This window comes from Theropithecus gelada, chromosome 1, assembly GCF_003255815.1.
Source record: "Theropithecus gelada isolate Dixy chromosome 1, Tgel_1.0, whole genome shotgun sequence".
NCBI lineage: Eukaryota > Metazoa > Chordata > Mammalia > Primates > Cercopithecidae > Theropithecus > Theropithecus gelada.
Genome location: NC_037668.1, coordinates 208,978,206 through 209,001,254, shown reverse-complemented (window position 1 = coordinate 209,001,254; position 23,049 = coordinate 208,978,206). Strand labels below are relative to the sequence as shown.

Here is a 23,049-nt window from a genome sequence, read left to right as displayed (position 1 = left end):
CGAACTCCTTAGCTCAAGCGATCCACATGTCCTGGCCTCCCAAAGTGCTGAGATTACAGCCATGAGCCTCTGCACCCAGTCTGAAAAGTTAGCTTCAAAAACAGTATGTAGGCTGGGCACGGTGGCTCATGCCTGTAATCCCAGCACTTTGGGAGGCCTGAGCAGGCGGATCATGAGGTCAGGAGTTCCAGACCAGCCTGGCCAACATGGCGAAACTCTGTCTCTACTAAAAATACAAAATTAGCCAGGCATGGTGGTGGGCACCTGTAATCCCAGCTACTCAGGAGTCTGAGGCAGGAAAATCACTTGAACCTGGGAGATGGAGGGTGCAGTGAGCAGAAATAATGCCACTATGCTCTAGCCTGGGCGACAAGAACAAGACTCCATCTCAAAACAACAACAATAACAAAAAACAATATGTAGAACCCACTTTAACAAAATTGAGATAATCGGAGGAATTTGAGCACTGAAATTGAATACTGACTTGATATTAAATTATTGGGGGGTAGGGAAAATGGGAAAACGTTAGTAAAAGGACACAAACTTTTATTTGTAAGATGAATAAAACGTACAGGATCTGATGTACAGTATGGCAACTGCAACTGTAGTATTCTGGCAACCTCCCAAGTAGCTAGAACTACAGGTGTGTGCCACCATGCTCGGCAAATTTTTGTAGGTTTTTTTTTGCCATTTTGCCTAGGCTGTTCTTGAACTCCTGAGCTCAAGTGATCTGCCCACTTTGGCACCCCAAAGTGATGGGATTACAGTTGTGAGCCACTGTGTCCAGCCTTTATTTATTTATTTTATTTTATTTACTTTTTTTGATAACGGAGTTTCACTCTTGTTGCCCAGGCTGGAGTGCAATGGCACAATCTCAGCTCACTGCAACCTCTGCCTCTTTCAAGCGATTCTCGTACCTCAACTTCTCGAGTAGGTGGGACTACAGGCATGCACCAACCATGCCCAGCTAATTTTGTATTTTTGTATTTTGAGCTCCTGACCCCATGTGATCCACCCGCCTCGGTTTCCCAAAGTGCTGGGTTTACAGGTGTGAACCACTGCACCCAGCTCAACCTTTTTTTTAAGAGATGAGATCTTGCTCTGTTGCCTACTCTAGAGTGCAGTGGCACGATCATAGCTTACTGTAACCCTGCACTGGGTTTCCAGCTCAGCTCCCTGCCTCAGCCTCCCGAGTAGCTGGGACTACAGGCACATGCCACCACTCCTGGCTAATTCTTTTCTTACTTTTTTAGTTTGTCTGTGGAGACTGGGTCTCACTATGTTACCCATCCTGGTCTTGAACTTTGGCATGAAGCAGTCCTCCCACCTTGACCTCCCAAAGTGTTGGGATTACAGGCATGAATCACCATGCCTGGCCCCAAATATTTTATCATTATATTGCCATAAATCATTTTTGGCTGGGCATGGTGGCTCATGCCTGTCATCCCAGCACTTTGGGAGGCCAAGGTGGGTGGATCAGTTGAGGTCAGGAGTTCAAGACCAACCTGTCCAACATGGTGAAACCCTGTCTTTACTAAAAATACAAAAATTAGTTGGGTGGTAGTGGCATGTGCCTGTAATCCCAGCTACTCAGGAGGCTGAGGCAGGAGAATCCGCTTGAGCCTGGGAGGTGGAAGTAGAGGTTGTGGTGAGCCAAGATTGTGCTACTGCACTCTAGTCTGGATGACAGAGTGAGACCCTGTCTCAAAAAAAAACCAAAAAAACAACAACAAAAAAAATCAAAATAATTTTCAGTGTTGCATTTAGGCAGGGGACTCTGGTATTTGGGAACACATTGGTGTTTATAAAGTATCTCTTATGGTAGGATCCTTCTGTAGATGATTACATATTTTAACATCCTGTCTTTTATGTTATTTTTGACTTGCTACTCTGTGTGCAATCACTTTTATTGTAAATGTCAACATTCTCATATTTTCAGTATCTTTCTGTGATATGTAATCATCTGGATTCTTAATTAATCTTAGTCATATTTTGGGTTTTTTTCTTCTTTTGTAATGAAAAATAATATATAGTACTTCAGTTCCAAGAAAAGATGTCCATGAAATTACTAGTGACACTGCACCAAAGCCTGATGCTGTATTAAAACAAGGTAAGGATAATCTTAGAATAAATTACAAGTACTGTAAAAACTGCTAAAGTGTTTTTGAAAATTAAATTTTTTTTTGCTCTTTAAAATTTTTTTTAAAAATTACGTTCTTATGGTTATATTTGGTTCCTTGTGACCTTTATTTTTGTAAACCCATGTGTCTTCTGTGTTATAAGTTTCCTTTTTTTTTTTTTTCTGGTGACAGAGTCTTGCTCTGTCGCCCAGGCTGGAGCGTGGCGCAATCTCAGCTCACCGCAACCTCTGTCTCCCAGGTTCAAGCAATTCTGTTGCCTCAGCCTCCTGAGTAACTGGGACTAAGGCACATGCCGTCATGCTCGGCTAATTTTTTGTTATTTTAATAGAGATGGGGTTTCACCGTGTTGCCCAGGCTGGTTTCGAACTCCTGAGCTCAGGCAGTCCACCCGCCTTGGCCTCCCAAAGTGTTAGAATTACAGGCATGAGCCGCTATACCCAGCCATAAGTTTCCTTTTTTTTCCTTTTTTTTTTTTTAGCTTATAGTCAGGCATAATAATCTAGAATAATGGGAGAGAACTATGTAGTCAGCTATTCCTATAATCTGGTTTTTGCCTGGTAAATAAAATACTGGTTTCTGGGAATGGTAGACGAAAGGAATCAAAGTAACTTTGTTTGTTTTTTTTTTTGAGACAGAGTCTTGTTCTGTCGCCCAGGCTGCAGTGCAGTGGTACAATCTCAGCTTGGTGCAACCTCTACCTCCCGGGTTCAAGAGATTGTCCTGCTTCAGTCTCCCAAGTAGCTGGGACTATAGGCGCCCACCACTATGCCCACCTAATTTTTGTGTGTTTAGTAGAGACAGAGTTTCACCAGGCTTGAACTCCTGAGCTCAGGCAGTCCGCCCGCCTTTGGGATTACAGGCATGAGCCATCACGCCTGGCTGAGGAATCAAAGTAATTTTGGTTTGGTATTTCTCACTAATGAATGTACATCCTTAACCACAAGGCTCCAGTAGTTTTATTTGAGGAATATTTGGTAATTGCATCTGTCACTTGGTTTTTGGCACTGTAAATAGTTGTCTTCTCTTTGCCTTTATTCCTTGAATTCAGTAATATGCTATGTAGATTGGTTAAAATCATCAAGATTTTTTGGTATGTAATTTATTCCCATATATTGTAAAATGAGAATAATCATGTCTAGCTAATTTTAGTTGAAGGTAATTCTTACCATAGTTTTAATTGAAGTTTAACTGAAAATGTAAAAATCATGTGTGGTCAATTTTCAGGTATTGTATATTTATTTTAATGGCTCTGTGCCTGGTATTAATACTGTTTGATAATTGTGTATTGCATAAGATATTACATGATTTCCTGTATTAAAGGTTTTTACTAGTGAAGCTTAATCTTTGTTTAAAAGAATAAAACTGCTCTTCTTTAATTTATTTGAACTTAAGTAATCTTCCAATGGTGGCAGTTTTGCCATCTATAAAATGACTACCTAATGCATAGGATGGATAGGATTAAATATATTGCTACATTTAAAAGCACTTAACACAGTTTCTGGTACATAGCAAACAATAAATGGTGGTATTGGCACAGTAGTTTTTGTTTCTTTATTGTGTTTAATACTTTTTGAGAAAACAGTTGTCTTAATTTCTTCAGTTCACATAGCTTATGGTCTGTTTCCAGCCTTTGAACAGGCACTTGAATTTCACAAAAGTAGAACTATTCCTGCTAACTGGAAGACTGAATTGAAAGAAGATAGCTCTAGCAGTGAAGCAGAGGAAGAAGAGGAGGAGGAAGATGATGAAAAAGAAAAGGAGGATAATAGCAGTGAAGAAGAGGTAAGTGAAAACAGCTGATACCTTTTAAAATTACAAATAACAGTTGGGTTTCCCTTGTGGGTTAGGATTCGGTATTAAGTCATTAATCAGATAAGTATTTTTAGTATGAGAAATATTTCATAATCTTGTATTTGTGATACTCATAATCAGGTAGTTTACTTGGTTACTTTAGATGTATGACCTTGTGAAATTAAAAATATTAAGTCTGATTATCCTAATAACCTCAAAAAGATGTCTTAGTCTTCCCATGCTTTTGGTTTATGAGATGATTAAGAAAGTATCTACCAGGCCAGGTGCGGTGGCTCACACCTGTAATCCCAGCACTTTGGGAGGCCAAGGCAGGTAGATCACGAGGTCAGGAGATCGAGACCATCCTGGCTAACATGGTGACACCCCGTCTCTACTAAAAATACAAAAAATTAGACGGGCATGGTGGCGAGCGCCTGTAGTCCCAGCTACTCGGAAGGCTGAGGCAGGAGAATGGCATAAACTCGGGAGGCAGAGCTTGCAGTGAGCCGAGATCGCGCCACTGCACTCCAGCCTGGGTGACAGAGTGAGACTCCATCTCAAAAAAAAAAAAAAAAAAAAAAAAAAAGTATCCACCTAGGTCAGGCACAGTGCCTCACAACCATAATCCCAGCACTTTGGGAGGCCAAAGCAGGCGGCTCGCTTGAACTCAGGAGTTCGAGACCAGACTGGGCAACATGGTAAAACCCCATCTCAACAAAAATAAAAATAAAAATAATTAGCAGGGCATGTCAGCGCACTCCTGTAGCCCCAGCTACTGAGGAGGCTGTGTTGGGAGGATGGTCTGAGCCTTGGAGGTGGAGGTTGCAATGAGCCGTGAATTGACCATTGCCCTACATCCTGGGTGACAGAGCAAGAACCTGTCTTATTTAAAAAAAGAAACAAACCTACTTACCTAATACTTTAAAATGCTTTTTATTACCATGTAGACAGCTGTCACCTCATGAAATGTTTACATCTCCATATTTTATTGATTTACCCAAAAAACTATAAAATACATCTTTCATTTAATATTTAAAAGAAGAATCAGGCGGGGCGCTGTGGCTCATGGTGGGATGAGTAATCCTAGCACTTTGTGAGGCCGAGATGGGCAGATCACGAGATCAGGAGTTCAAGGCCAGCTTGGCAACATGGTGAAACCCCGTGTCTACTAAAAATAGAAAATAATTAGCCAGGTGTGGTGGTGGACACCTGTAATCCCAGCTAGTCGGGAGGCTGAGGCAGTAGAACTGCTTGAACCCAGGAGGTGGAGGTTGCAGGGAGCCGAGATCGCGCCATTGCACTCCCGCCCAGGTGACAGTGTGAGACCCTGTCTCAAAAAAAAAAAAGAAAGAAGAAAAAGCAGAAAAGTAAAGATCAATATCTCTTTGATTCAGAGAATCTTGAATCATTTTATCTAAGACAAATGGGTAGATAGTTCTAATGAGATCATAAATAAGACATCTGGTTGTATGTGGATCAAAGAGCTCAAATTTTGGATTTTATTGTAACTGGTGCTTTAGGTCTGGCAGTGACAAGGTACTCTTTAATGGTTTGCTGAACAGCTTCATAAAAGTTAATGAGTGGTGCAGATAGTGAAGGCTACTATATTTGACCATGAAATGAAATGTATTTAATGTGTTTAGTAAATTTATTTGTCAGTATGTAGTATTTTAGATAAGTTATGAAATTCTGCCTTTTGGCCGGGCGCTGTGGCTCAAGCCTGTAATCCCAGCACTTTGGGAGGCCGAGACGGGCGGATCACAAGGTCAGGAGATTGAGACCATCCTGGCTAACCTGGTGAAACCCCGTCTCTACTAAAAAATACAAAAAAAAAAACCTAGCCGGGCGAGGTGGCGGGCGCCTGTAGTCCCAGTTACTCGGGAGGCTGAGGCAGGAGAATGGCGTAAACCTGAAAGGTGGAGCTTTCAGTGAGCTGAGATCCGGCCACTGTGCTCCAGTTTGGGCGACAGAGCGAGACTTCGTCTCAAAAAAAAAAAAGAAATTCTGCCTTTTAACTGTAGTAAACTGTTAATGAAATCAGATTGTTTTGGAGGTTATATTTTAGGGTATAGTGATCTGTAATGACAGTGTGTAATGCAGAAATTTCCCTGCTTCAGTCTTCTCCCTGACTGCTTTCTTTTTTTTTTTTTTTTTTTTTTTTTTGAGACGGAGTCTCGCTCTGTCACCCAGGCTGGAGTGCGGTGGCCGGATCTCAGCTCACTGCAAGCTCCGCCTCCCGGGTTCACGCCATTCTCCTGCCTCAGCCTCCCGAGTAGCTGGGACTACAGGCGCCGCCACCTCGCCCGGCTAGTTTTTTGTATTTCTTAATAGAGACGGGGTTTCACCATGTTAGCCAGGATGGTCTCGATCTCCTGACCTCGTGATCCACCCGTCTCGGCCTCCCAAAGTGCTGGGATTACAGGCTTGAGCCACCGCGCCCGGCCACCCTGACTGCTTTCTATTTAAATTGCTAAAATGAGCAATCATTCCCTTGCTGCTAAAAACCTCCTGAGTAGCTTTTTGTCACTGTAAAAGTTAAGCTTTCATATAGAATCTCCTTTATAGTCTAATTCCTGCCTCAATTTTTTCTCATCATTTCCCTTTCTATGCCCTTTCCCTTGAACTTTATGCTATAGCAATGTGAAATTACATATATTGCTGCTCCTCACTTTTGCATACACTAGTACCTCTGTAGGCACCACCTTTTCCTTCCCCTCCTTCCTTAGTCAGCATGGCATATTCCTGTTCAGTTTTCAGAACCCTACTTAGGTGCTATCTCTGTAAAGAGAAACCTGTGAACCATCACCTCTGTCACCTCAGGAAAACATCACTTCATTTGCTAGTCTAAACTACTACTGCTGCTGGCTGGGCATGGTGGCTCACGCCTGTAATCCCAGCACTTTGGGAAGCTGACGCGAGCAGATCACCTGAAGTCAGGAGTTTGAGATCAGTCTGGCCAACATGGTGAAACCCCATCTCCACGAAAAATACAAAAATGAGCTGGGTGTGGCCGGGTGTGGTGGCTCACGCCTGTAATCCCAGCACTTTGGTAGACCAAGGTGGGCAGATCACCTGAGGTCAGGAGATTGAGACCATCCTGGCTAACACGGTGAAACCCTGTCTTTTACTAAAAATACAAAAAAATTAGCTGGGCATGGTGGTGGATGCCTGTTCTCCCAGCTACTCAGGGGACTGAGGCAGGAGAATGGTATGAACCTGGGAGGTGGAGCTTGCAGTGAGCGGTGATCACGCCACTGCACTCCAGCCTGGGTGACAGAGCAAGACTCTGTCTAAAAAATAAAAAATAAAAAATAAAAAATTAGCTGGGCGTGGTGGCGGGTACCTGTTATCCCAGCTACTCGGGAGGCTGAGGCAGCAGAATTGCTTGAACCCAGGAATCGGAGGTTGCAGTGAGCCAAGATCACACCACTGCACTCCAGCCTGGGCGACAGAGCAAGACTTTGTCTCAAAAACCAACCAACCAAACAAAAAACCCTACTACTGTTCTTTACACATATTTTTGTTGTATATTTGTTGTCTATTTTTTCTCCCCCACAAATTTGTAAGTTCCTTAAAGTTAGGAATGCTGTCTTATTCGTATTCATACTTAGAGTGTCTGTCATAGTGTGTAAAATATAACAAATGATAAATAGCTACCAAACCTTTTGGTGCTTAGTGTTTTCACAAGTGTTTTTGTAAAAGCAAATCTGCAGTATAGTGTAAACATTTTCTTGAGTTAAAAGCTTACCTTAAACGTTTTTGGAATAGAAATAAATTGGGCTGTTTATTAAAGTTAAATATTATACCATGGGAACATTTAAGATAACATCTAGAAAATACGTGTCTTTAGATTTGAATTTGATCTCCTTACCAAAACCTGAATGTATGGAGTGTGTTTAAATTGAGAAATACAGATTCATCATTAGCAAATTAATGGTTGTCATTTATTTTTATTATTTATTTATTTAAACCTAATAGTTTATCAACATGGGCTTTAAAAAAAATACCTTTCTTTCTTGTACTGGCTTTTAAAGTAAAAAGACAATCTCGCTAAAGCAGTGGCATTAGGCACATGATTTTCCAAATTTAAAAATGCTATATTTTGATTTATTTAGATTACCAGTTGAATATCCTAACTTTTACTATTACAAATATGTATATTTAAGCCAGAGTAACTGTAAAGCCTAGCTGTATGTTTGGAATCATTTTCTCTGCAGTTACTCCTAATCATGTTCTGTAATGGCAGGCTCCATAGCTTATTTTTCTTTTATTTGATTTAGCACCTAGCATAATGCCTACACTTACAGGTGCTCAAGTGTTTGTTGAATGGATGAAAGTCATTGAATTGATGAGTTCCTCAGGCTTACCTACTACCCTGCTCCTTGCAGGTTGCTTCAGGACCAGCTTCCTGCTGCCACAGCCCTTGGCCACAGCAGCAAGAAGCTAGTCCCTCGCTTGTCCCTTGTAATTGATAAATCAGGGAACTATTTTATTACTTGAAGATTTCTCTAAGTCTGAATCTTCAGGTATTGTAGATCAAGTTTGTTCCCCACTTTACTGATTATGTAAGCTTGAAGTATATACAGTGGGGCTGCATAAAATGAAGGATACTTGCACTTACAGCTAATGGGACCCATACTTTTATATTTCCTTGAGGAGCAATAATAGAGTTAGTTTTGGTGTTTAACCCTGACCCAGTTTTGCATAAGTTGAGAGTAGGTATTCTTGAACCTGTGACCCTGATTTGAAAAATAGATCTCTGATATGGTTAAAAACAAACAAACACGAACAATCTTGCTAGTCCCTTTTCTCATATGGGAGTTTTTACTGTGGGGATTCTAAATATTGAGATACTTTTTAAGACATATTCCTCTATAAAACATAAAATGTCTAGACTTATCTGGTTTTGAACAGCTTAGTGTTAAAAGAATAATTTTGATTAAGTAAAAAGCCTTTGAAGTATTTTAACGAACTCTAGTCTTTGCTGTTGGTAAGAAGTCTGCTTGTTGTATTAAAATGCTTAATTGAAGAAAATAATATTCTTTTGTGATTAAAATTAGGAAGAAATAGAACCATTTCCAGAAGAAAGGGAGAACTTTCTTCAGCAGTTGTACAAATTTATGGAGGACAGAGGTGAGTATTTTTTATTTATCCTTAACGTGGTAAGTTTTGGACATATAATTAGTATCCTAAAAATAAGAATAGAATTTTGTTTACTGAACTTTATGTCATCAGTAATTATGGCTGTCTTTTTGGCTCTGATATCACCAACACCTAGCATAGCACCTGTCACGTAACAAGTAGAATGAGGAATTTGATAGCTTTTTGACAGATATTGTGGCTGTGGACACATAAATGCGCTTATTACCCTATCCTGCCAATCCCCTTACCTATCCATGGGACCCTAAAGAACAGTAGCAAAATGGGAATTAGTCCAGAAATAGAGAAGAAAGTGTGACAGTCTCAGAGTGAGCCTTGGCTCAGCTTATTTAATCTGCCAAAAGCTGCTAAGGCCATGCAAGGATTGAAGGAAGAAGAATAACTTAGGGTAATGAACTAATCCTTCCGTAACCTCAACACTGTTGTTCTCGAGTTTATCTTCTTGGTCAGAGTCTACTTTCTTATTTTCTGGGAAGATGCTTGTAAGGGAGTAAGGAGAGACTTTCTAGCTGGAAGGGAAGGGCAAAATGAATGATTAGTGTTTAGAAACACCACAATACTCTGGGAATTGAATGTTTTTTAAATCCCTGATTGTAATGCTGATGAGTAGAAACTGGCTGTTTGTCATCTTTTGTTTTCATAAATGATAATGCCTAACACAATATAAGTATCTTTTCATTTTTCAATATAAAATGTCTTTGATTCTTGTATTATTTCTTTACATGAATGGAGGGTTGGCCTAAGAAGTATGCTGTTTGATAGGCTCTTGTATAAGATAAATGAAAAGGCAAAGAAAATGAATGAAATCTAATACTAGAGAAGAGTGAAAAAATATGATTAAGCCAGTCATATATTTTGCAGAAATGGCCATATGAGGCATTGTACCCCTACCTTGTTATCTTCTCTACCACTTTCTCATGGTTTGTTCGATTTAGCATCCTTGCCTTGCGTTTTCTTGTGTTAGAATGAAACAAACAAACAAACAAACATGTAGCTTTACTATAGAATCATTATTTAGAGTAGTAGTAAGTTGCTAGAATACAAAGAAAATGCCATAAAAGCAACTCTCATTGGGAAGCAGTTGTCTAGTATTTATTTACTTGCTCAGCAGAGGGAAGAAAGTATGAGAGAATGAAAATAAAAGGTTTCAAAAATCTGGTTATGTGAAAAAATTTAAAGTGGCCATGGGCTTGTTTATGTCTAGATATCATGTCTTTGATTAACAAGATAATTTCTCATATATATATATATATAAAAAATACTATAAATACTCAGTGGTATTATTTGAATCTTTTGAAATTTTAAATTAAAAATGTAGTGTGGATCTAATATAGTTTGTATTTTCTGTAACAGGTACACCTATTAACAAACGACCTGTACTTGGATATCGAAATTTGAATCTTTTTAAGTTATTCAGACTTGTACACAAACTTGGAGGATTTGATAATGTGAGTACTGTAGTCAAACTGAAAAAACATCTTTTTCATGTAACATGTTTTCTCAGGTATCTGCTATCTCTGAAATTGTTTTTCTAAACAACAAAAAAGTTTTTCAGTAAAATCCTAAGAAGAAAATAAAGTGGAAAGTACAGCTAGCCTTCTCAGACAAAATTTAAATTTTAAAGATTTTTTAGGTCAGGCATGGTGGCTCATGCCTGCAACCCCAACACTTTGGGAGGCCGAGGCGGGTAGATCCCTTTAGGCCAGGAGTTTGAGAACAGCCTGGCCAACATAGCAAAACCCCATCTCTACAAAAAATACAAAAATCAGCCAGTCGTGGTGATGCACACTTGTAATCCCAGCTACATGGCAGGCTAGGGCACGAGAATCACTTGAACACAGGAGGCAGAGATTGCAGTGAGCCAAGATTGCACCGCTGCACTGCACTCCAGCCTGGGTGACAGAATGAGACTGTCTCAAAAAAAAAAAAAAAAAAAAAAGATTTTTTTCATGTGAGCTTTCTGATTACTGTTAAATTGGTCAAACTTTCATAAACCTACTTTTTTAAATCTGAATCACAGCACAGTCATATTGGTGGATATCCTTCCTGTGTCTCTTTTTCACTAGACAGTGTGCTCCTTAAGAGCAAGGATCTGTCTTAATATTGTTTATATTCTTAATCCCTTTAATAATATAAAGGGATTAAGGCAGGAAATGTTTGTTGAACTGATCTGAAGAAATTATTTTAAGGTTGACATGATGTACAATACTTACCCAGGCTGGGCGCGGTGGCTCACGCCTGTAATCCCAGCACTTTGGGAGGCCGAGGCGGGCGGATCACGAGGTCAGGAGATCGAGACCATCCTGGCTAACATGGTGAAACCCTGTCTCTACTGAAAATAAAAAAAATTAGCCAGGCGTGGTGGTGGGTGCCTGCAGTCCCAGCTACTCGTGAAGCTGAGGCAAGAGAATGGTGTGAACCTGGGAGGCAGAGCTTGCAGCGAGCCGAGATCGCGCCACTGCATTCCAGCCTGGGCAACAGAGTGAGACTCCGTCTCAAAAAAATAAATAAATAAATAAAAGTATCCAATTGTGAATATTCTATGGAATAAAATACTTTACAAATTTTTGTAGAACTGCTTTCATTTATTAGCCTGTATATTTTATGGGAAATAATAAATCCTTTGAAAATGTTTGTCTCCGTTTCTTTGTTAAAAATTTTGATTAAAGAGCCTGAATATTTTTCCATTTCCCATAACTGGGTTTATTTAAAAGTCAAATGGGACCAGTTATGGTGACTCATGCCTGTAATCTCAGCACTTTGGGAGGCTAAGGCCAGAGGATTGCTGGAGCCCAGGAGTTTGAGACCCGTCTGGGCAACATGGTGAGACTCCATCTCTACAAAAAAACATTTTAAAATTAGCCAGATGTGGTGGTGTGCGCCTAGTCCCAGCTACTTGGGTTGCTGAAGCAGGAAGATCCCTTGAGCCCAGAAGTTCAGGGCTGCAGTGAGCTGTGTTTGTGCCAATGTTGCTGCACTTTAGCCTAGGCAATAGAATGAGATCCTGTCTTCAAAAAGAAAAAAACAGAATGTCAAATGGCCTAATATTTCAACATTTATAATTTTCTGATATTTGTTAGAGTACTAAAACCTTTATTTTTAAACCAAATTTAGAATTTATCAAGTTTCTAAAAATTCTTTTGAGACTAGAACCAATAAATATAAAAATATACTCATATATACTGTATCTATCAAAATGTTATTACATTAACACCTTTTGAGAGTTTTTGTTTCACTTTGTCCATTAGATTGAAAGTGGAGCTGTTTGGAAACAAGTCTACCAAGATCTTGGAATCCCTGTCTTAAATTCAGCTGCAGGATACAATGTTAAATGTGCTTATAAAAAGTAAGTTAGTATAATTGATATGGTTATCTTCAGTATTTTTACCTAGAAAGCAGGATGAAATTTACCTTTTAACTGAGGCTGTTTCTTTAAAGAAATCAGAAAATTTTACTAGAGTAGTCATTCTGTGATAGCATTTTCTAAAGTGTATTTTGTGAATAGTAGATCTATGAGAAATTCTGTAAAGAAAGTTTTTGTGGCTAAGTACATTTGTCAAGTACTTCATAGAGGTTAAAAAGCTAATATTCTAAAGTCAAGTAAATCCACATTTGAATGCTAGTTCTGCCAATTGTTAGCTGTTTATGCCCTTGGGCCAGTTATTTGTTCTCCTAAGCCTCAGTTTCCTCGTTTGTAAAATGGAATGCTTGACCAGGCACGGTGGCTCACACCTGTAATTCCAGTACTTTGGGAAGCTGAGGCGGGCAGATCACTTGAGGTCAGGAGTTCAAGACCAGCCTGGCCAGCATGACAAAACCTTGTCTCCACTAAAAATACAAAAAATACCCTGGCATAGTGGTTCACGCCTGTAGTCCCAGATACTCAGGAGGCTGAGGCAGGAGAACTGCTTAAACCCAGGAGGTGGAGGTTGCAGTGAGCTGAGATCGTGTCACTGCACTTCAGCCTGAGCAACAGAGTGAGACTCTGTCTCAAAAAAAAAAAAGGATGCTGCTGCATGCCCCAAGATTACTGTAGTGACTAAATGAGATTTACTAGGGGGTCCAGCCTCACACATAAGAAATGTGCAACAAATAGATGCTGTTATTAATACTATTAATAGCTGTTATTGTTATGACTCTGAGCACAGTTTTTTAAATGAATTTTTTGACAGAATTTTTTGTTTGCATTGAAAAGATTAGAAACAACTAGAATAAATTAGAATGTTAACATGGCCCAATATCTGAGAGTTTAGACAAAAGAAATGAATACACATTAAAAGTAACTCTATAGTTACATTTTGAAATGTTTTCACCAAATGTAATTTCTCTTCATGTTTCCAGATACTTATATGGTTTTGAGGAGTACTGTAGATCAGCCAACATTGAATTTCAGATGGCATTGCCAGAGAAAGTTGTTAACAAGCAATGTAAGGAGTGTGAAAATGTAAAAGAAGTAAAAGTTAAGGAGGAAAATGAAACAGAGATCAAAGAAATAAAGATGGAGGAGGAGAGGAATATAATACCAAAAGAAGAAAAGCCTATTGAGGATGAAATTGAAAGAAAAGAAAATATTAAGCCCTCTCTGGTAAATCAGATATTGTTAATTGTCCTTTGCTTTCTTTGGTATATTTTCCATATCCTCTATAAAGTTCCAAAATCAATATATTATATAATATTACTTTTTATTATTTATTTTCTTCATTAAGTGCTACTTTTGTATAATTTTTATCATAATAACTTCAAAATAGCTGTTAGCTATTTTTGTCTAGTGCTTTAAAATAGCAGGAGTTTCTTAAAAGTAATTTATAACTTTTAATATTAGAATTGGTTGTTACCTCCTGTTGCTAAGAGATAAACCATGGATGTAGGTTGAAAATTTTTACTTTTTTTACTTTTGTTGGTTTCTTTCCTTTGATCTTTTTCTAGGGAAGTAAAAAGAATTTATTAGAACCTATACCTACACATTCTGATCAGGAAAAAGAAGTTAACATTAAAAAACCGGAAGAAAATGAAAATGTGGACGACAAAGATGATGACACAACTAGGGTAGATGAATCCCTCAACATAAAGGTAGAAGCTGAGGAAGAAAAAGCAAAATCTGGGTAAGAAAATTGTTTTTGGTTACGATGCATTTCAGCTTGATGGATTCGTATCATTTTCTGTTTGTATGTGTATATGTATGAATCTAAATTAATTGACAAAATATTAAATAATAGAGTGATTGGCATTTATTAATTAAATAGCATTCACTTCTTTCAGAGACCCTACCGATAGAAATTTGTAGAGAAAGATCATACTTTTGATCCATTCTTCTTGCTCTCATCATGGAAATTGATAAAATTTTTAGCTAGAGCAAAGTACTTTTTAGGTCTGCTGAATTACTTGATAATATAAACTTCGGGCTATGTCCGTGTTTTATAGATTGTATGTTGGCTGTAGATTCTGAGAGTTGTATTTGTTTCTTAAGCAAAAGCAAGAGTGGAAAAATACTAAGGGTTTAAAAGGCCAAAAATTGTATGTTCTATCTTATGTGATAGTAGCATTTGTTTGTTTTAGTCACTTTGGAATGATGAATTATTTGACAATGTAATTTATGCACTACTAGTGGACCCTGGATTTTATAGATAATCTTTGGCATTGAATCTTTTTTCTGAGGCTTAAAAAATATAAACATCTCTGTTAGTGTCTCATTTAAATAAGTACAATGAACTTTTTAAAAAAAATCATTTAGCAGGCCAGCTGCGATGATTCATGCCTGTAATCCCAGCACTTTGGGAGGCCAAGGCGGCAGATCACTTGATGTCAGGATTTCAAGACCAGCCTGGCCAACATGGTGAAACCCTGTCTCTTCTAAAAATACTAAAAAGTCAGGAGTGGTGGCATGTGCCCATAATCCCAGCTACTCGGGAGGGTGAGGCAGGAGAATCTCTTGAACCCAGGAGGCAGAGGTTGCAGTGAGCTGAGATCGTACCACTGCACTCCAGCCTGGGGGACGGAGCGAGACTCTTTTTCAAAAAAAACCAAAAAACCCATTTAGCGTACTGACATTTGGCCACAGTATGCAGACGAATAGGGAAGGGGAAAATGAAAAATGGGGCTTATATGAATATAGTAAAAAGTGTTTATTATACTTTGTTATATTTTTGTGTATAAAAATATATATTTGAAGTATGCCTTACTGCTGTTGGAGACTATTTCAGGTATTAAGAAATTTGGTACAGATTTCAGCTTTTTGCCTAAAATCTTTTGATTGATCAGAGTTCTGAAATATCGGTGGCACCATACAGACAAACATGGAAGAAAAAAATCCTAAATATTTGTTGATTATACTTTGTTATATTTCTTTGTGTAGAAGTGTATGTTTAAAGGAGATCATTTTGATAAGAATCTTAATAAAGATTCAGCTTTTTACCAAAAAATCGGATTTTTAAATCTACAGATGTTTCTGGAACATCTGCTGTTTGCAAGGCACTGTGATAAATCTGTATTTTTTCTTTGTTACTTAATTTTTTAAGTTGGTGCTTCTGCTTATTTTATAGAATAAACTATTTTGTAGGTTTTTAGTAACCCCTTTAACTCTATAATTATATGGATTTTTATGTACTACAGATATTTATTAGTATATGCATACCTCAAACTAAAATTTTCCTAATGTGACTGCCCAAGTTTGGTAGATATTTTTTAGAAGCATTGCAGTTGGGACTGTTTATACAGTACTCCCTGCTTTTCCACAGTTTCAGTTACCTGTGGTCAACTGTGGTCTGAAAACAGGTGAGTACAGTGCAATAAAGTATTTTGAGAGAGTGAGACAAGACCATATTCACATAACTGTTATTATAGCATATTATAATTGCTTTATGTTATTAGTCATTGCTTATCTCATGCTGTGCCTAATTAATAAATTAAACTTTATCAGAGGTATGTATGTATAGGAAAAAACATAGTATATATAAGGTTTGATACTATCCACGGTTTCAGGCATCCACTGGGGATCTTGGAATGTATCCCCTGCAGATAAGAGGGGCTTACTATAATTGATTTTTGAGTTTTATTAGATAGTTGCAGGGGAAAATTTTACAGTGATAATTAATATATAGGTATTTTTCTGGCATATAAACTTTCTCTAAGTAATAGGCTATTACCAAGAATGTTCAGTGTCCTTCTTCTGTTGTCCAGATATAGGAGATTGAAGAAGTTGATATATGTAAAATGTCTAGTTCAGTGCCTTGACCATAGCAGTTACTTAATACACTATCTTTTTTAAAAATTTTGTTTCATTGTAAAGAGTGTAACATCAAGTTGGAAAGATTTAATGTTTCTTTTTGAATTCAGATGAAAATCCTTGCTGATACATTTCGTTTCCCAAGATATTCTTCTCTAAAATATGACTAGCTTAAATGCGTGTGTGTGTGTGTGTGTGTGTGTGTGAGTGCATGTATGTAATGTATGCATCAACTTAATTTTTTTAACCTGTATGTTTGTTGCATTTTATACTTTCAGAGGCTCTCTTTCTTGGCATTCTGTGTTCCATCTGGTTTAGCACATTAGTCTTGAATTTGCCACTGAAGTCTTAGAGAGGAGAATAGTTTTCTTTGGTTGATTGCCAGTAATTATGTTGTTTTTTTCTTTATACTTCAGTGTATTATTAAAGTGAATTTCATTTAGTTTGTGTCTGAGGGTGATATTAAATGTGTATTTTTAATTTTTGATTGTTTGATTTCATTAATACAAGAGTGTTGGGTTTCTGTTTTAGATTGAATGAAAATTTGCCTGGGCTACCACTTAAAGTATGATTGTGCTTGCTGTTGGCATTTAGAATTGTTTGTACTCATCAACTCAGTGTATTCTATGATGTAACATACAGCTTAGAGTTTGTCGTCATTTCAAAAAACTTAGAATTTTGATTCTATATCTCACTTTTATATGATGATTCTGAGGTGCATGATAGATCTCTTTTATTGTGGCCACGATAAAATATGCTTCTTTTCCCCAGTATGCAAAAATAGAGTCTTATGACTTAGGCAAGTATTCTTTCAAAAAAAAGATTTAGTTTGCTATAAAAATAAAATTCCTCATAATGATTTATCATTGATAATGCCATTTCTGTTAATTTTTTAGATATTTTAGCCTTAATAAAATTACTTTTTCATAATAGAAATATTAAGGTATTTTCAATAGCATTGCTAATATTTTAATCTCAGGCTGGGTGCGGTGGCTCATGCCTGTAATCCCAGCACTTTGGGAGGCCCAGGCAGGCATATCACCTGAGGTCAGGAGTTCGAGACCAGCCTGGCCAACACGGCGAAACCCCATCTCTACTAAAAATACAAAAAATCAGCTGAGCATGGTAGCATGTAGTCCCAGCTACTTGGAAAGCTGAAGCAGGAGAATTGGTTGAACCTGGGAGGTGGAGGTTGCAGTGAGCTGAGATCATGCTACTGTTCTCTAGCCTGGGCAACAGAGTGAGAGACTGTCTCAAAAAAAAAAATATATATATATATGTGTGTGTGTGTGTGTATATATATGTACATATATATGTATAGTATATATGTATATCTCAGATTATAGCTGGTTTCATGAAGGTTTTAGTTTTTTAAATACGTATTTAACTGTAACTGAGTCTTTAAAATAGGAATAAATCTTGAGAATTTTTGAGGAATTTGTGTCATGGTTCAGACAGAATTGATACATTTGATACTTTTGTGAACGTGGACTTACTTCCACAGGTCTATTAAACATCCCCCCAACGCTCCTGCCCCACTATACAAAAGGAAAAGGAGAATAAAAAAGCATTATAGGTACTGCTTATATCACTATTTATATATTATTTTTGTTGCCTATGTAATTACATAATTAGGAATGATAAAGTATATTATCCCTAAAAAGGTTGCATATAGGAATATAAAACTGAAATTTTCAGTGGAGGAAGTTTTTTTAAAATATAAATATTATATTCATCAGGCAGGCACAGTGGCTCACACCTATAATCCCAGCACTTTGGAAGGCCGAGGTGTGAAGATTGCTTGAGCCCAGGAGTTCAAGACCAGCCTAAATGACATAGGGACACCCCTGTCTCTACAAAAATAAAAAATTATCTGGGTGTGGTGGTATGTGCCTATAGTCCAAGCTACTTGGGATGCTGAGGTGGAAGGATCATTTGAGCACAGGAAGTCAAGACCACAGTGAGCCGTGATCAGGCCACTGCACTCCAAGCTGGGTGACACAGCGAGACCGTGTCTCCAAGGGGGAAAAATATATATATATGTGTGTGTGTATATATATGTATAGAAAAAATATATGTGTGTGTGTGGTGTAATATATGTATATATATAATCATTAGTCTTAATATAGAATATAGTGTTTATTTTAATATATCTATGTATTTTACATATTATCATTAATTTTTAAAGCTTAAATACTAAACTATCTGGTTGTTCTGCCTTACGATGTTTAGTCATTTGTCAACCCTAAAGTGATGGAGTCTTTAAGTACAGACATACAGGACAGCAAATAAAACCAGACTAAATGTAGCCTTGGATTTCATATTGAAATTAAAAAAAAAAATAAATCTAGTATTTGGAAAGATTTATAATTGAAGATTTTCTCCACCTTATTGAATACAGATTGGTGGTCAGCACAGAAAGGATATGAATGCTCAGTTTTAGAAAGTACATGGTACTAAGAAGATAAAAATGGATGTAAGGCCAGGTGTGGTGGCTCACGGCTATAATCCCAGCACTTTGGGAGGCCGAGGTGGGCGGATCACCTGAGGTCAGGAGTTTGAGACCAGCCTGACCAACATGGTGAAACCCTGTCTCTACTAAATATACAAAAAATTAGCTGAGCGTGGTAATGGGCGCCTGTAATCCCAGCTACTTGGGAGGCTGAGGCAGGAGAATCGCTTGAACCTGGGAGGCAGAGGTTGCAGTGAGCTGAGATCGCGCCATTGCGCTCTAGCCTGAGCGACAGGAGTGAGACTCCATCAAAAAAAAAAAAAAAAAAAAAAAAAGAATGTAATACTCTTTCTAGAATAGTTTGACTTTTAGTTTCATGTACTTGTAATTGGCCTTTCATCTGTCTATTTCTTTGGAACATCAAAGTTGAGAAGATTTGTAGATGATGTTAATAAATCTGTGGTAATGAGAGTAGAAGTTGTGTTGAAGTTTAAAGGAAAGAACAAACGATAAGATATTGGTAGTACATTTTTAGAATATTTCTGTTTAAATTAAAACAGTATTTCAGTTATTATAGCATTTGAAAATTCGGATGGAGAATGTTTTAAAGTTATTAAGACTGCCATCTGCTAGTGAAAATTATTGTTTCAAACATCCTGAGACCTCCAGCTTGGGTGACAGAGCAACACTCTGCCTCTAAAAAAATGAACATCTTGAGGCTGGAAATATTTGAATGAAAAAAATAACTTTTAGTTGTAAAATGGCAATGAAGTATAATGATTTTTTTTGTCAATTGAGATGTAAAACACTTTTATTAATAAAACATGAAAACATTGTTAGAGTTGACCATACTTGCTTCTTGCTGTTCGGCATAAATTCTGTTGTTCTGACTTTTGGAAATTTTCTTTTACTGCACTTATTTTTGAATCTTCATTTTCTCTGAATGTGTCTTTCTGTAACCTTGGTTGTCTTACAGTTTTAGTTTTTAATAGTAAAATGAAACTCTGAGAATTTCATACACGTGGAACCTGCTTTTCCTGGAACAATCACAGCCACAACTTTTATCAATATATGTGGTTTGGAACTGAAAAACTTATGAAGTGTCTTTTATTAACTGCAATTTTTTAAACCTTTCAAGAGATGAAACGAATAAAGAAGAAGAAGAAGATGATGAAGAAGCAGAAGAGGAGGAGGAGGAGGAGGAAGAAGAAGAAGAGGATGAAGATGATGATGACAACAATGAGGAAGAGGAGTTTGAATGCTATCCACCAGGCATGAAAGTCCAAGTGCGGTATGGACGAGGGAAAAATCAAAAAATGTATGAAGCTAGTATTAAAGATTCTGATGTCGAAGGTGGAGAGGTCCTTTACTTGGTGCATTACTGCGGATGGAATGTGAGGTAACTTGAGTTTTAGCTAGTGATTATTACCTAAAAACAATTATAAAATACTTTTCTATTTAAAAACTTAAGTGACGGATTACAGATTTATTAGTATTCTAATTGAGGTCATAGTACCTTATAAAAAATACATAAGTTTTTAGCATGTAAATACCTCACTTAGTGACTTACAATTAATGTTTTCAGTACTTGGAAGATATCCCTAGTGTCTAGAAAACTGAGGTCTACACACTTGATTTTTATGTACTACATGTAGATTAGTAGACAAAACATTGATGAAATGATCAGAACTTCTGGACATCTGCAAACCAATTACAGGCTGCTTGCTGTCTTGCATTTTAAACTACATTGCCACAGTAACCTCTTTTTTGTATTCTTAAGTCATTTCTTTCCTTCTGTAGTCAGGGATTTAAAATCCTAGGAAACATTAGCTATTTAAAGAAAGCCTTATCTCCTTATTAACAGCTATTGCATTACAACCTTATTCAGAAGTCTCAGAAATTTATTAGTATCTTTGAAAAAATATGGTTGAACATGTAAGCAGGCCTGCTTCACTAAAATAGAATGCACTTTTTGACTGCTCCTACCCTAGGGAACTGATAGGCAAGACTGAAATTTGATTTTAAGTCATGTTCAGTGACTTAAGCATTTTTCTTAGATAAATTTTCTTTGACTTTCCAAAGAAATTTTGTATTTTTATTTTATCCAAAATTGGCAAGCCAGTTTTGGGATCTGTTCGTTCAGTGAATAATTTAATTTATTTTAGAATATCTGATACTATATTTGAAATGTAGCTTGTAAGACAGTTAAATACCTGGAAAGATTAACCATAGAAGTTTTAAGTTGTGGTTTCGTGGTGTACCTAGTGTCTTTAAGGAGGAATACAGTTCTCATGCTTTATGCTTAAATTATATTCTGTGATTTGGGAAGTTATTAGGAAGGCATCATCTCAAATTCTGTGTTTTGAGTGTTGCAAATTAAATTTTGATTCTCTTTAATCACTTCCCACAATGCCTTTTCCCTAAAGAAAATCACTTCTGAGAGTTTTGAGGCTGTCCTTACTAACTTTTCATTCTACTTTCACATACATATAAATGTACTCATAGAAAATATATAGTATTCTTACATGCATGTGTTTTTAATAAATTATACTATACGAAATTCTGTTTCTTAAATTTTTTGTTGTCCTGTTGTATAAGAGGAAGCTCATGATCTAATCTGATTACCTTTCTTATTTTGAGAAAAGTACCAGTCTGATCCATTCTGATGCTTGGAAGAAAATAGCAAATAGCAAGTTAAGTCATGAGGAAATGTTCAGAAGTTTTGTTTTGGGCTCATTCTTTATTATTTCTAATCAGGATACAGTTTTAGATTTTAAGAATATGTGTCCTCAGAGCTTAGATGTGATAGTTATCCAGAAACATAAGTTTTTCCAGATACCACTTTTAACACACTGCACAATTTATCCTTTCACCTTTTGGTCCTTTTTTTGTGTGTTTTGTTTTTGTTTTTGGTTTTTGAGTCTAGCTCTGTTGCCCAGGCTGGAGTGTAGTGGCATGATCTCTGCTCACTGCAACTTCCAGCTCCCGGGCTCAAGCGATTCTTGTGCTGCAGCCTCCTGAGTAGCTAGGATTGTAGGTGCCTGCCATTGTGCTTGGCTAATTTTTGTATTTTTAGTAGAGACAGGGTTTTGCCATGTTGTCCAGGCTTTTCTTGAACTCCTGACCTCAGGTGATCCACCTCGGCGTCCCAAAGTGCTGGGATTATAGGTGTCAGCTGTTGGTTCTTATGCTGCCTTTCTAGTACATGATTTTCCTCACCTGAAGGCCTGGCTATTAATATATTCCAAAGAAGGTACTTGAGATCTCAGATATAGCTACCAAAAGATTATTTTGTCCAATTTTTGACTTCAAGTCATTTTGATCTTACTAAATTATCTTACTGAATATAAATGTAGAGGGAGTTCTACTTCTGCCTAGGACATAAATGTAAATGTAGAATATGTTAGTTTAAAATTAGGAAGAAAAAAGCTGGGTGTGGTGTTGCATGCCTGTAGTCCCAGCTACTGAGGTGGGAGGATCGCTTGAACCCAGGAATTCGAGGCTGCAGTGAACTATGATCATGCCACTGTACTCCAGCCTGAGTGCCAGAATGAGACCCCATCTCTTGAGAAAAAATTTAGAAAGAAATACTTGGATTAGCAAAAACGAATAATTACAACATAATGCCCACGAGATAGAGTCACAACACCTTTTACCTCTCTTTTTAGTTTTTCTAATTATTTTGCTAGTTTACGTGTAGAGGCAGTTTTTCCTCATGGCCTTTATGAAGTATTTGAAATTCTGTGAGAAATGGATAGAATTTAGGTGTTCTCCAACTTTCACTATATATAATCAAGGCTTCCTTCCCTCCTTCCCTCCCTCCCTCCCTCCTTCCTTCCTTCCTTCCCTCCCTCCCTCCCTCCCTCCCTTCTTTCCTTCCTTCCTTCTTTCTTTCCACTGAGTTTCACTCTTAATGCCCAGGCTGGAGTGCAATGGCTGGTTCTTGGCTCACCGCAGCCTCTGCCTCCTGGGTTCAAGCAATTCTCCTGCCTCAGCCTCCTGAGTAGCTGAGATTACAGGCATGCGCCACCACGTGCAGCTAATTTTTGTATTTTTAGTAGAGATGGAGTTTCTCCATGTTGGTCAAGCTGGTCTCAAACTCCTGACCTCAGGTGATTCGCCTGCCTCGGCCTCCCAAAGTGCTGCCACTACAGGCCTGAGCCACCGTGCCCAGCCAAGGCTTATTTTCTATTAATTGGCTCATTAAACAAAAAAGGCTTACTAGATAGAAGAATTGAGTCATTCATGAAACTGTTTTACAATTAAGATACAACTTTGTTTTC

The 23,049-nt window shown here is 37.6% G+C and overlaps 1 protein-coding gene across 4 annotated transcripts in view; it reads left to right on the top strand.

The window, feature by feature from the left end:
* Window positions 1–23,049, top strand: part of ARID4B (AT-rich interaction domain 4B) — a 164,536-nt gene that overhangs the window by 95,958 nt on the left and 45,529 nt on the right. For 3 of the 4 annotated variants that reach the window (XR_003116162.1, XM_025361430.1, XM_025361440.1), the window contains exons 10-17: window positions 2,034–2,110; window positions 3,769–3,923; window positions 8,993–9,065; window positions 10,446–10,540; window positions 12,341–12,438; window positions 13,434–13,677; window positions 14,019–14,194; window positions 19,905–20,165. Coding sequence is in view for 3 of the 4 variants with exons in the window: in XM_025361430.1 (XP_025217215.1) it covers window positions 2,034–2,110; window positions 3,769–3,923; window positions 8,993–9,065; window positions 10,446–10,540; window positions 12,341–12,438; window positions 13,434–13,677; window positions 14,019–14,194; window positions 19,905–20,165 (1,179 nt within the window). In the remaining variant the exon portion in view is untranslated. The remainder of the gene's footprint in view (window positions 1–2,033; window positions 2,111–3,768; window positions 3,924–8,992; window positions 9,066–10,445; window positions 10,541–12,340; window positions 12,439–13,433; window positions 13,678–14,018; window positions 14,195–19,904; window positions 20,166–23,049) is intronic. The other variant, XM_025361449.1, reaches the window with a different exon arrangement.